The sequence below is a fragment of the Typopeltis vanoorti genome, chromosome 10 (genome assembly GCF_054136105.1).
Source record: "Typopeltis vanoorti isolate ZY-2024b chromosome 10, IOZ_Tvanoo_1.0, whole genome shotgun sequence".
Lineage (NCBI taxonomy): Eukaryota > Metazoa > Arthropoda > Arachnida > Uropygi > Thelyphonidae > Typopeltis > Typopeltis vanoorti.
This window is the reverse complement of record NC_143558.1, coordinates 68,985,111-69,000,629: the sequence shown is the minus strand read 5'-3', so window position 1 is coordinate 69,000,629 and position 15,519 is coordinate 68,985,111. Positions and strand designations below refer to the sequence as shown.

The 15,519-nt window shown below is 37.4% G+C and overlaps 1 protein-coding gene across 2 annotated transcripts in view; it reads left to right on the top strand.

The window, feature by feature from the left end:
• LOC150102489 (BTB/POZ domain-containing protein KCTD3) overlaps positions 1-15,519 on the top strand; it is a 290,210-nt gene that overhangs the window by 226,593 nt on the left and 48,098 nt on the right. For both annotated transcript variants that reach the window (XM_090399756.1, XM_090399757.1), the window contains exon 15: positions 7,082-7,178. In XM_090399756.1, coding sequence (XP_090255882.1) covers positions 7,082-7,178 — 97 coding nt within the window. The remainder of the gene's footprint in view (positions 1-7,081; positions 7,179-15,519) is intronic.

Here is a 15,519-nt window from a genome sequence, read left to right as displayed (position 1 = left end):
AGAACCAAAGAAATAAACTAGGTGAATTTTGGAATTTCAAACTGAATGATCAGAAGAGCAGGGGAAGAGCCTGGCCTGGGTGATCCAGCCCACAAGGAGCTGCATCGCCTCGATGTAGGCCTTCGCAACCCAGGTTCTCAGGGTACCCCCTCCTGTGGAATAGACAAATACCTTTTCATAGCAAAAATTCTAATCTGAAATGGAAAAAGAAAAAAAAAATCTTTTTTTTTTTTTTTACCCGAGTCTGGCAGCTCAATACGACGAATCTACTGACTTGTCCGCCTGTTAAGCAAGGCTTACATCCTTCTGCTTTCTGTTGTTGTGGGTTTTGAGGATGTGATCTGCTAACTTTTCTCCGCGGGAGTAGTTTAGCATTCCTAGGCCTCTGTACAATGCTGCTCCCACGTCATCCTTTGCATCAATAAATTCTTCAATTTGTTCTGGAGTGATTTCGTCTATGTCTTCGACAAACATATCGCTCCACTCTGCACTTACCACTTTAGGCCCATTTTTCCCTGTGAGGATAAGTAGGATATCCCCGAATGTTTCTATTCCATTTCGTAAAACCTTCGCATCCTCGGGGAAGTCTTTTAGCAAATGCAGTATCGGTGCATTGGCTTTTGCATAAGGGTACTTTGTGGGTTCTGCTGTTACCTTTCCAGGTTCAGCTATACCCGGACTCCCTGATTTTGGTTTTTTTCACATTCCCTTCTTCAGGGCTGCCTGGCCTTTTTTGTGTGGTTTCTTTGCTATGAATTTCCATTTCTGCTGTTTCTTCTTACTGTGATAGGACCTTCCTGCTGGTGTTTCTGTTTATTTTCTGTGGCGGTGGTTTGGTAGTTGGCTGGCTGCTTCTACCGTTTTGTCTGTCAGTTTCTCTGTTACTCCATTTTGCAATGTGGCAGTGTGATTCTTTGTTGCTGCCCTTTCATGTGCAGCCTTCAGGGTTGGGAAGTCGTTCTGCTTCATGCCACTGCTATCGTTTTCCGGTGTTGCAGTGTTGGGCATAATAGTACCTCCCACTCTTTCTGCATGATTTCTACTTGGACAGGTGTCCACTTTATGGTTTGTGTTTCCACATTTTAAGCAGGCCAACTGGCAATTCTCCAATGTATGGCCTGCTGTCAGGCAGTTCCTGCATTTCATTTTCGGGCACTGAGGCCCGAGATGTGTGAGGGCACCGCACTTAAAACACTGTCGCTTTACGCCAGGGTAGCTGACCATTACCCTGGCCGATCCTATCTTGACGAAATTCGGAATTTCTGCCTTCATCATGACGGAAAAGGTGACTTCACCTGACTTCCATTGAGGGAAGTCAGCGTCCGTGCCAATTTTTATATCACGCACGGCTCCCCATTTCGAGAAGACTCTAGTTTAGAGATATTCTAGTGGGAAGCAATCTATTCTTACTCTTTTGGAAAACTTCCCACCACAAAAGGATGAAAAACTTTTCCCTGGCACTTGACTCCTGTCAGTAATTTTTCTCTAGTTGCAGCATTAGTGCATATAACTTGAAACCCCCCCCCACCACCTCCAGTAAGGGGTAAAACCAGAAATGTTGTCTGCCCCGACATAGTTAATTATAGTCGTCGCAAACGTCCTCTTCTCAATATCAGCATCAATTTCAAACCCGAGGGGTTCTTACCCTCAGTAAAATCGAAGACATTACTTAAAGAAAGGAAGAAGACTTTCCAAGGATAGTCTATTCCTATAAAATAGCGGAATGCCGTGTATAGGCCTAAAGACCCCACAGAAAGAACAAAGAAATCTTACCAAGGCAGGACTTCAGTCAGAGCTCTCTTTTCGGTTCTCTTAAACTGTTGCTGGAATCCACTGGAACAGATTCGAAGCAGGACTAGAACATGTGGCTCTCTCAGGGTCTGGTAACTGGCAACTTGAGGTCTCATCAGTGGGAGCCAGGCTAGAAATACCAAGATTTTAGTAATACAGTGCTTTTAGTAATGTAGAAAGTATTTTACCTTGGGTATAATAAATGTTAAAGATACCAAGCAATTTTAAACCTGGTTTTACTCCATTTCCCAAGTAAGCAAACAGACAAATAAGTCAACTAAAATCTTGGTATTTCTAGCCTGGCTCCCACTGATGAGACCTCAATAAAGGTTGAAACCGGTCTGGGTAGTGGTCCCTTGCCTTTAATACAAAGCATCATACATCTTCTCCAGGAGATGTGCTTTGCATTATGGGTAAATATTAAGATTAGTGATCAGAGCTTATTCTACTTTTACCATGAGTTACCTTGGTCTTGCACTACCTGCAGGGTCAGCTAGACTTGCATTATGTGCAGACGCAAACTTGACTTATTTGTCTGTTTGCTTACTTGGGAAATGGAGTAAAACCAGGTTTAAAATTGCTTGGTATCTTTAACATTTATTAATAATTTTATTTTAACAAATATATATGTATTATCAAAGCTTTAAATAAATATAATAATGTTACACATACTTCATGTGCATATTTTTTGACTGCATGAAACATAATATCATACCTCCCATTAAAATTGGGTTCGTTTCATCCCGATTCGGTTTACGCCCATTTTTTTCAGGAACGGAACTGAGGCATAAACCGAGGGCTGCTTGTATTTGTAAAAAAGAGGCATGCAGCAGAAACTAAACACAGTGTTTACTGCTGAGAAATAGTCATTAATCACCCTAAATGCTCTTGTTTGAGTTAAGTATTTTTAAGGTGCTTTTAATGGCATCATCCCACATGATGGAATAGCATTCAAGGTAGCACAAGTTTGCACTCCATATATAGTTACAGATGTTGAAAAGGAAAAAATCTGGAGATATGGGTGTTGCCAAAAGTAAGACTGGGAGACTTTTTTTTTTGGAGAAATGAAATAGAATTGAGTTTTTACCATCATTGAAATTAACAGGATCATCAGTATCCCAATGGAGAATAGTTTAGATATCAGTATTTAGGCTTATAGTAGTTGATATTCTGGATATTTTGGTAATTGCATAGTACAGGTTTTGTTGAATAAGAAAGAGGCATGCAGTTCCCTGTCATCAACAGAACTGTGTATTAGATTTGAAGTCAACTAGAGAGAGAGAGTAGTTAACATATAGAAGGAAGATAATGGGTAAAAGAAATGTCTTCTGAAATGCTGGTATTAGTTGTAAGTGTGAAGATAATATGCCTCCATCGTCACATATATAATGTGCATTCAAATAAAAGCTTGCAGCCTAGTTGCAAAAATCAGTATGATGGGAACTTAATTAATTAACATTTTTCCAAAGATGGGTGGCATAAGCACACTGATGCCCTATTAATCAGCAGTGACAGGATCTGTATTGGTAGTCATTTACTAATTGAGATGCTTCAAAATAGTGTAGAAGTTGAGCGTTACTGGTTTTTGTTTTTTTCTATTATGTAAGAAAGCACTTGAGGGGGGAGAACAGTTTAATGATTTATTGTACTTTTTACATTAATGCTTGTGAAATGTAAACAATTTCATTGTGTAATTCGCTTATTCATACACTCAGGAGGGCCTAAAAATATTGTCTTGATATGTGGATGTACTAAATATGCTGAAAGATCAAACAGAAAATTTTTTTCCCCTCAAGCTTTTGTACAATTCATTTGAATTATTTTTTTTTACAAGTCATTAAAATTTTTATCTTAAAATTAGAAAAAATGAGTGTAAAACAAAAAAGACTTTCATATAAAACGTGAGTTATAAATTAAATGTGATAAATTATACAAAACAATATGGAAACAGAACAGTAGAAAGACATTTTGGTTCACCACCAACAGAAAAAATGATTCGCTAGTGGAGAAAACAAGAGGAACAATTAAAATTGCTATGTAAACACAAGAAAACATTCTGTTCGCACTAGAAAAATGGCCAGAATTAGAAGTACAAATGAAAAATTGGGTAACAAATCATTGAAACATGGGAGTATCTGTTTCTACGAAAATGATAATTTTGAAGCAAAACGATGGGCAACTGCTAATGAATTTTAGATTTTACTGGATCACCGTCTTGGGTGCTTTAGATTTATGAAAAGACACAGGTTATGCATGTATACAAAAACCGCTTTAGCCCAAAAAATGCCGACTGACTAAAGCTAAAATTATAGAATTCCATAGATTTGTCATATCACCGAGAAAGAAATTTAACTTTGAGCTTAATCAAATTGCAAACATGGATGAAGTGCCTCTAACTTTTGATGTTCCTTCAAATCAGACAGTAGATTCAAAAGACACCAAATCAATAGTGATCAAAACAACAGGTCATGAAAAAACTCACTACACTATAGTTTTAGCTTGTTGCGCGGACGGAACAAAACTACCCCCATGTTAATCTTCAAGAGAAAAACGTTACCAAGAGATGAAATTCCTCATGGCATTATTATCCACGTTCAAGATTAAAGCTGGATAGATGAAACAGGAATGAAATTATGGATACAAAAAATATGGGCAAAACGTCCAGATGCATTGTTTAAAAAGCCTGTGATGTTAGTGTGGGATCAATTCAGAGTGCATAAAACAGAATCAACCAAGAAGCTTCTAAAAGAAATGAATATGGAATTAGCTGTTATTCCTGGAGGCCTTACAAGTCAATTACAACCCTTGGATGGATCTATTAATAAACCATTAAAAAATTTTATGCGGGAAGAGTTGAACAAATGGATGGCAAAGCCAAATCATGATGTTACAGGCCAACAATTTCAGAAATATGTACCTGGGTGAAAAATTCATGGGAAGCTGTGAAAGAAGAGACGATTATAAAGTCATTTAAGAAATGCTGGATAAGTAATGCGATGGATGGTACCGAAGATGATGCAGTTTTTGAAGGGAGTGACAACAATAGGGTAGACGAAAGTAATACAAACGGTGACATTAACGAGACCAGTGATAGTACCGAGAGTGAAGATGAACTGAATATTGCTAATACAAATGATTGTAACAATAAATAAAAATTATGTAAGAATTTGTAAATATCTTTATATAATAAAATATTTTTTTTCTAAAAATGGTCTTATAAATTTGAGGTGCGTCTTATCTGAAAAATATGGTACTTGGAAACAGAATATGAACCTACTGAAGTCTTCCATATGATCTTATTTTGCACACACACACACGCACAGTTGGTTTCGCAGAAGACTTAAAAAATCATGACATCCCATCACTCCTAGATTATATGGTGTGCCAAAAATATGTAGCAGGACTCTGAGACGGGAACCAGAGTTCTCATGCTTCATGACATTTAGCAGTCTCTTATATGTTTATGTAGTCTATCAGACTTTTATTATTCCAATAACCATTGAAAGACAACAATTAATGTTTCACACTTGGCATGTCATTAATCACTTGTGACTAATTTGTGTTATTATTAATGTTATATGTTTCAAAACAGCTGTTGTTAGAAATGTTCAGATTTCTTTGTATTTTCCATTACCTTCTATTGTTTTGATGAAGCTATCAGTTAGTAAACAGCAAACATGTAGAAGTTTAGTTATTTTTACCATAAATCTACAAATCTAAAAAATAAGGCAAAAATAGGAGACAAAAGCCTACCATCCAACTATTGATCAACTGCCATCCACCTCAATCCTCTCCAAAAAGAATGGAGAGAGTTATCAGTAGTCAACTTCTTCACTACCTAGAAGCTCACCACTTTCTGCCAATCCAGAGCCACAGCTGATCTCTTAGCCTATCACCCACCACTGGATGTGTACCATGGAAAGGTTTAGAGAAACATACACATACCCTTGACATTTCCAGTTCTTTTGACTGTGTGTGTGTGGCATCAAGGCCTGTTTTTGCAAACTGCCTTCCTTCGGTCTACCTGCCACCTTCTGTAACTGGATAGCTAGCTTTTTCTCTGGTCATTCACTGCATGTTCTGGTGGATATCACCTTCTCCTTTGAGCTTTACCACCAATGAAGTAATGCCTTAGAGCTTCTATCACCTACCGTTTTTCTTTTATTTTAAATTACCTACTCTCAATCACCACCAATCCCATCCACAGTTTTGCCAATGACAGCACACTCCGTTACATCACGATCATCTGCAACCATTGTTTAAACACTGATCTCTATACTATCCTCCAGTGGGGAAGCAGATAACCTGGTCACCTTCAATGCCACCAAAACAGTCCTACCTTTTCACTCACAAAATGGATTTCGTCTCACCTTTCCTTATCCTTAGTAATACATACACCACCAGACAGGATGAGCTATCTCGCCTTGGACTACATTTATCTCCAGCCCCTCTTGGCACAAACACATTGCATTGATAGCTTTCTTAGCCTCTAAAAACACTAGGCATTCATTTCTGCTCAAGAAACTATTTGACACCCACTTGGATGGCTACTAACCATATACAATTCCCAAATCTGTCCAGCCTTAGAATAGTGTTCACATATTTAGGATGGTGCACCCAAAATCTCCTTAAAAATTCTTGATGCTGTTCAGAAGAGAGCAGTTTGGCTCATAGATGATTCTTCCCTCACAGGCTCACTTCAACCTCCATCTCACAGATGCAATGTTTCAGCTTTCTCTCTTCTACAAGTACTTCCATGGTTGCTACTCCAGTGAATTGAAACATCATCCCTCAACTTGTTGTTGGACCTGTTAAAACAAGAGCAGCAGCTGCCCAACATTCCTTTTTGGTGCAATTGCAAATACGTCGAACCTGCTTCTCTTCTTCCTCATTTATTCCATCTTCCTCTCATAATATATTTATTTCCCAACACCTTCAACTTCGAGCTCTTGAAGAAAAATGTCAGTAAATTTCTTCTTTCTCAATCCTTATCTGCACTTCACACACCTGCATATACACACAGCACTGGTGTGCTACAGTTTTTATATATATAAAAAAGTAAAAAATAAGAAAATAAAATAAATCCCTTTTTGTAGGTTCTATATTTTGTTTTATTTTATTTTTGTCATCTGAATTTCTTTTTTTTTTTTCTTTCTTTCTACATATGTGCTTTTTCTCAGAGAAATAATATGTAATCTTTTTCCTATCCTTCACTTTCTTACCTTGTTATTTGGATTTTGCATTTTCTTTCTGTTCAGATATAAAGTTAAGGTAATGTATCTAATTTTAGGACCATATGGAGAGCAAGACGATGAACAAGTTTTTATTCAGAAAGTTGTACCGGAAACAGATCAGCTTTATGTACGCTATGCATCTACAGGAAAGAGGTATATATTTCTACATAAAACTGTATAGCACTCCTGCGTTTTAGTTACATGGTTAACTCAAGAATATGAATAAAATAAATTCATATAATATAACGTCATATGGAATAACAGTTAGTTACTATAAGATGTACTTAAAAAACAGAATGTAAAAAGATCACAAATTGAATAATGTTGTGTGGTTTTTGTGTATGTGTCTACCTGGAAATACAAATCTCTGTTCAGATAACATAACAATTTATGGCCTAAATGCAGCAAAACTTTGCAGGAATACATTATGTGTCATGTGGCAGTGATATCTGAGAAGAAAAAGGTAAATTCAAAATTAATCACCAGGAGTATTGTAAACACCAAGTGCATGGAATTTGCATATCATGTAACTCAGCGGGCGCCAGGAGGATTTAAAAAGATGGACACTGAATTTCCCCCTCCCCCTCATTCTGGTTCTTAATATCGTCCACGGTGAATTCACCAACATGTTTGGTTCCCAAAATGCTTTGCACCAATATGCTTGTTGGTGAATTCGCCAACCTTACACCAACATGAATTTCATTGCCTGAACAAATATTGACAAGGTCCACTATCTCCATGTGCTCTGTAATGAATGATTAGTTGTTTTGAAGAAATAGGATCATTGAGAGTTAGATCTGGAGGGGTCACAAAACAATCAGTTCAAATGAATGAAGTTGCTACTGTCATTGCGGAGCAGATCATGAATAACAGTGTTGGTTCCTGCAGTGCACGTGCTGTATCAAGACATGGATGTGCCTTATTCAACTGTCTAGAAAATTCTACAGAAGATTCTGCATTTCTTCCCATTCAAGAAAACCCTAACAGGAATTGTGTCTGCAGGACTTTGAAAGTCAACTGACATTTGCTTTAACATTCCTTGCTCAAGTGGAGTTGGGCGTTGTGTGGCCATACATGATTTTTTGAGGCGATGAGACTCACTTTCACCTGAAGAGAGCTGTGAATAGCCACAATTGCTGGGTATGGATATGCAAAATCTGCATTCAAATTCCTTTTCATTCACCTGAAGCTACTGTCTGGTGCAGGTTTACAGCTTCATTTATCATTGGACCATTCTTTGAGGACATTTGCCAGTCAGGTTCTGTGATCAGCTGTGCATTTCCCACTGCATTGCCACCTAGTTCACCTGATCTGATCCTCCCCCCCCCCCTTGACCTCTGGCTCTGGGGATTTCTCAAAGACAGGTTAGCAGGATGATTGATCCTCAACATCAATCCTGACCTGCTGTGAACACACTGTGCAAAGGATGAAATTTGTGGCATACTGGGAAGTGCAGCCCCCTTTGAATAGTATAGCCCATGATGGAAGTGAATAAAAATGTGTTGTTTATGCTTATGTCACTTTTCTCCTTTTTACAGACAGAAAAATTACTACATCTACATTTGGTACATCATACAGTGCCCCTGGTGGTGAATTTTGGAACTATTCTCTCTCTCTCTCTCAGATATTGCTTCTATATGACACGCAATGCATTCTTGCAAAGTTTTGCAACATTTGGATCACTGGGTGGCACTCCACGGGGCCTTAAACAGGGTAGTTTAATTTTGATCACTGTGCACATCAAAGTTCTATAAGTTGCTATGTAGAGTAGTATCACAGTAGCTACCAGTAGTATTATGCATGTGAATACCATTGAAAAACTGAATTTTTTTGTGTGTGTGTGTGTGTATATATATATATATATATATATATATATATATATATATATATATACACACACACAAAGGGTGGATTATTTAAATTAAGTAATGCTTATACATTTTTAAAGTGATGCTTAATTGTTTTCAGTTCATTGAACATAGATTGTTAATGAAATGTAAATTTCAAAAATTGGAATGGTACATATTGATACCCTTAATATTCAATGAGAATATTCAAAATTTTATTTTATAGCATTCAAAAGTTATTTTTCTGTATTATTATTGAGACAAGTTGCATATGCACATTGAGATATAAACTGCTTGGAAAGAAGTCAACCGACATCCCCATGGGCAAAGAGCATCGTGCTATGGAGTGAGTCACTTGTTTGTAGCCAGTATAAATTGGAGGAATATGATACTCCCAAGTCAGTGCAACTATGTCGAGGTAAAATGACTTCAAGTTGGGAACTGACAGATTTTGAAAGAGTCATTGTTCAAAATCTGTGATAAGATGCCATGTTGCAGGCCTATCTGCCTATCTGTTTGGCAAATTGTTGACAAATTGGCCATCCCAGGTCAATAATCAGCGATACCATACATACTAAGATGGTAGCACATGGAGTCACCTGCAAGTGCTACTCACAGTGAACAACTTACCAAATGTAGCCATAGGATGCTCGAAGGATAATATGCAAAATCTGCCATTCATCAGCCTACACGTTGAATGCATAGTTCCAGGCATCAACGGGGGGGGCTCTCAGAAACTCAATTTGTTTCTCCCTCAAAACAGTCAAACTGACCTTGTGAACACAGATCTACAGGCACAAATACTTGCCCTTAGGGGATGCAACAGAGGAGTGACTTACCAGCTGCATTAATTCATCGTGACCCCTAATTAGGAGACTACCCTATCTAAGGGATGGATGGGAAGAAGAACGTGCATGCATTCACATTTTGCAGGTTTTTTCCTGGTAATTCCATGTACAAGAGTTGTTCAGTAGCGTAGCACATACACAATATGCTGAAGAGTTAAGGTGTTTCCTTTATTTGTGGATAAGTAGCAGTGTTACTTCTGTTGTGAAAATTTCAGTGACACCTACTTCTGGAACAGAAAGAGAGAGATAGAGTAGCATGTTCTATGGCCACTGGATATGTGTGTTCCTTAATACTGCGGCAAAGAGCTATATGACTCGTATATAAAGAAACACTTAAATACTTCTTTATCACTATTATGAGGATCTGTACAAAATTTAGAGTCCTATCCTTGAAATTCTTTCTGGTCAATGATCTTTGCATGCTTAGTAATTTTAAGCAAAGTATGGCAAGTTGTTATATTACAACCACTTATTCAACATCTGTTGTATACTTGAAGTCTACCATCCTTTAGATAAACTGGCTGAAACCTCAAAAATAGACCCATCAGACCAAAATTGTCAAATTTAATAAATCAGATGTTTCAGTAATCAATAAATGTTTCGTATCATGCTCCAAACGCCTATCACAGAATAGACTGGACAATCATAAAAATGCTGTACACACAACCAAATACTTGCAAGAAAGATGTTTCTAAGAAGCTACAGAGGCGATGAAACCTCTCTCTCCTCTAAGAATGAGTACCTAAATATATCAAAGATTTGGAGAAGAGTCCTACAGTTACCACAGTAACTTAACCAGTCCTCTTGCCCTATAGGGCTGTTTAATGTAATCACTGTTTACCTCCTGTTCTCCTCTCTCCCAGGCTTCAACCCTTCTTTCCTTCTCCCACCTCAATTCTGGCGTGCCAGAAACGGCACTCTAGATTTTCAACTGATCCTCACAATGGTGATGGACCAGTCTATTTAAGTGTTCTTGTAGATGCTCCAGCAAAGCACTATAGGACTCTAGTTGCTTTAGATTACGTACAGCAGCCACAGCATGCATCTCTCTCGCTGTGTTTCAGGCAAAATCTAGAGTACCAGAAACGGCACTCTAGATTTTCAACTGATCCTCACAATAGTGATGGACCAGTGTATTTAAGTGTTCTTGTAGATGCTCCAGCAAAGAACTATAGGACTCTAGTTGCTTAGATTACGTACAGCAGCCACAGCATGCATCTCTCTCTCTCTCTCTCGCTGTGTTTCAGAAGTAGGTGTCATTTATAACTTATCTCTGAAAAGAGGAAAATATACTCTTTAGGCATATAGGGATTACCAATAATAACTCTCTCTCTCGTGCTCACACTGGCTATCAAAGGATATAAAAAAGTTTATAACCTTTGATAGCCAGTGTGAACCATGTGATTTACTTATTTGGTATTATTAAGCAACATCATCAAATTCCTGATATTGTCATTTGTACATTGTCAATATTATACCTTCCAATATTGTCACATCTTATATTTCAGTCTTCTAAGGCAAATTTGACTGTATCATTTCTAGATCTTAATCTTCCTATAGGTGTTTTTCCCTATCATCCTGATAATAAACATTTGTTGTACTAACTTTTCCTCTCCCATTCTGTTTAAGTAGTTGTAAAGTATTTTGTGTATGTGTGTGTGCATGTGCAGTGGACTCTTACGCAAGCTCTTAAAGACCACAGAAATAGTTTGTTATAGTGAAGAGTTTTTTTATAGCAAATTTACTTTGAGCAACCTCATACATGAATAATCTTAGTTGAACAACCTTAATACATAAAAAAAAAAAAAAAAAAAACATGCTCCATCTTGTAGTACTGATGGATGAACCTTTTTTTAGAGATTTGAATTTCTTTAACAATGTGAATTGTGTGGATGGATTTTGCTTTTAATAATGGAACTTATTAGCACTAGAAATGGAAATTAGTTCTAATAAGTATCCTCCAATATTGTCAGATCTTGTATTTCAGTCCTGAATGAAAAACCTATAGAACAAGTAAAACATTTCAGCTATTTAGGCACAATTATTAGTGAAGATGGTAAATTAAATTTGAAAATAGAAGCAGAATTAGCAAAGCTGGTATGGTAGGAAGTCAAATGAATAAATTTATATAGAATAAGAGAAAAATTATAGTCAAAATATCAAACTATCTGTATACAAGACAGTGTTCAAACCAACTGAACACTAGTAGAAGAGAAAAACAGTCTTTCTCTTCTAAATTTACTGTGATGGAGCATGATGGTGTTTTTCCAATTGATTCTGTGAGCTGTATCGAAAGCATGATCTGCAAGGCCAGACTGACCATAGTCATGACTGCAGATGTATTTTTTGTTCTTTCATTCAGATGGTAGCTGATCTTCCTGTCTGTCCATAGTAGGTCAACTTGCAGGAAAAAGGAACTCTATATACACTTGGAACTGAGAAGGGAGGACGTTTGTCATTGCTGGAGAAGATAAGAATAGATAATTTAAGTGGGGGCCGGAAAGTGGTGCAAAGAGTGACTCGGACATATAGGATGGTGATAGCATTACTGAAATCTTTATGAAGAGAAGGTCACGGATTGGGGGAGGGATTGACTATTTCTTTGATATTGTGGGAACTGGAGCCATTAGATAGAAAAGCATGATGTATATGATTGAGTTCTGTTGCAAGAGAGGTCTCATTGGAACAAAGGTTATAAGCTCTGTGGGTTAGTGTTTTTATGATACCATATCGTTGAGATTGGGGGGGGGGGAGTTGTGAATGTATTGTGTGTATGAGTGGGTTTCATACATACTGAAATGGACAGGTTTCCATTAGGTCGGCAGGTGACTAAGGTGTCTAATGGTAACCTGTCCTTTTCAGTATATAAAAAAACCCACTTTCCTTTACTTCGTCCTAACCTTTTGTACTTGGCCATTCTTATCCACTAAACTAAATTTCTCATCTCGCTACACATATTTTTCATTTCAGTCCTCATTCTGATCAACTCATTTTTCAAGTCTTGCATCCCTGGCAATCACACTATCTGTTAGTCTATCATTTGTTTCTTTTGTTTCCACTAAACTAAATTTCTCATCTCGCTACACATATTTTTCATTTCAGTCCTCATTCTGATCAACTCATTTTTCAAGTCTTGCATCCCTGGCAATCACACTATCTGTTAGTCTATCATTCGTTTCTTTTGTTTCCTCATTCCAACTTTCTTTCGCTTCCATATTTTATATCTGTGTAGTTTAGAATGACAGTGGTACATCCCTTGTCTGCTTTCAGGATTATTTTTTTGTTACTTCTGAGATGTAGAAGAGCTTGAAATTCTCTGTTGGGCAGGTTGCTTGCAGGAGATTTAGCTTGTGACAGTATGTTGGCCTCACTGGTGGGAAGGTTATAGATTAGAGGTTTATTTGGATCATGAAATCTTTAGTCAATATGTGTCTGAACATGATGGCAAAGTTTTGTCCACAACTGAATGCATTGATGGCATCTGCTTTGAGGGTGGCAGGGTGGTGGATAGGTTAATGATGCTGTTTTCGGGCAGTCTTGCAGGCATTGTCACGTTTTTTACTAGGTTTGTGAACTTTTTTGATGTGTGCACTTTTTACTTTATCAAATTAATTCCTTGGTGGCCAATGCGTTCAAGACATCCAAGAGGATCGTCCAAAGGTTAACATTCAGTGTGGTGGAGAGCTCCTATTGTAGCATACAGATAGCTTCATTAATGTCAGCAAGTACAGAGTACATCATGCTAATTTGCTCCCGTAGTAGGGCAAAGCTGGTACACTTGTAAATGCAGAGTGCCTTGTTTGAATGGAACAGGTGTTTTAATTTTACACAATTGGGAATGACCTTGTTATCCCTACAATGTTTAAGGAAGGCTAACCTGTAGTTCTCTTGCTAGTTTCAGTTTTAACTTACCGAACTTGTGGGCATGTGTGCAAAATAAATCTCTGATTTATTAGCACACATAATAATGGACAATAGTATTCCTGGTGTCCATTCTTATATGTTGATTCTGATGCATTGTGTTGTTTCAAGACATTGACAACATAGAGTATATAATAACTGAAATATTTTATTCAACTGAAATTTTATATTGGCTTTATTAGTTGACCAGATATTTGTAAAATATATAAGAATTGTTTACAAGTTTCACCAGCATTACTGTCTGGCTTCTTCAGGCTTCTTTGAAGTTTCTACATCGAAAATCCTCCAAGCACCATGCCCTATATAGAAGAGGATTTTCGATGTAGAAACTTCAAAGAAGCCACCATTGTGCTTCGCTCTGGAGAAAATCTAAACAGAAATCAAGGAATGATTCTGAAAGACATCTGGAAAAGCCTAATAAGTTCACTCAACTTACCAGAATTTCTTTCGCCAAAAACTATATAACGCGCTCAAGAAACAATGGCTTATACACCACGTCCCATGCTTACGATGTTATGTGACATTTTAATTTATTTGACTGTGTTACTCCATTCTTCTTTTTTACTAGTAAACGTTAGTTCCATGTACCATTTTAGCAGGTGAATCTGAAGCGAAAACGGGGGAGGGGGGGGACCTGAATAATGAATATGAAATTATGAGTAATAAGAGAGGAGTCAATCAATTTAATCAAGAAGAAAATCCTCCTCTATATAGGGCATGGAGCTTTTATCCCAATCGATGGTGTGGTTAGAGATGGAGAAGTGATGGACTAATCCTGAAGTATCTGTTCTGTTGTTCACATCTCCTACATGTTCTTTTATTCGAATTTCCAGGCTTCTCGATGTTTGCCCTATGTACTTTAATCCACAGGAACATGGAATGTTGTATACGCCTGCATATTTGAAGAAGGCATTAATGTCCTTTGGTGATCTTAAAATATGGCGTATTGTCTTGACAGGTTTGAGAGCATAATACGTATGCTTAAGAATAGAGCGACCAACATTATCTCAGAAGAAAAAAATCTCCTTGATGAACTCACTTTCATATCTTAGACCCTAGTAAACAATGGTTATCCGAGAAATATAATCAGAAAGATTCTTCATAGAAACCTCCACAATAGTAACCCTCTGTCACGCAATATACATCGTCCATTGTCTTCCCTTATGCAAGCTCAGTGTCAATAAAATTTGCCAAACTCCTTAAGTCTTTCAACATCAGAGTTGCTCTCAAACCTGTCAAGACAATACGCCATATTTTAAGATCATCAAAGGATATTAATGCCTTCTTCAAATACGCAGGTGTATACAACATTCCACGTTCCTGTGGATTAAATTACATAGGACAAACATCGAGAAGCCTGGAAATTTGAATAAAAGAACATGTAGGAGACGGGAACAACAATAACAGAACAGATACTTCAGGATTAGCCCATCACTTCTTGATTTCTAACCACACCATCGATTGGGATAAATGCCCTATATAGAAGAGGATTTTCGATGTAGAAACTTCAAAGAAGCCGCCATTGTACTCTGCTCTGGAGAAAATCTAACAGAAATTCAAGGAATGATTCTGAAAGACATCTGGAAAAGCCTAATAAGTTCGCTCAACTTACCAGAATTTCATTTCGCCAAAAACTATATAACATGCTCAATAAACAATGACTGATACACCACGTCCCCCATGCTTATGATGTTATGCACCATTTTAATTTATTTGACTGTGTTACTCCATTCTTCTTTTTTACTAGTAAACTTTAGTTCCATGTACCATTACACGTCCTGAAGAAGTCAGACAGTAATGCTGGTGAAACTTGTAGACAATTCTTATATACAAGTTTCACCAGCATTACTGTCTTATTGGTCAACTATTAAAGCATTT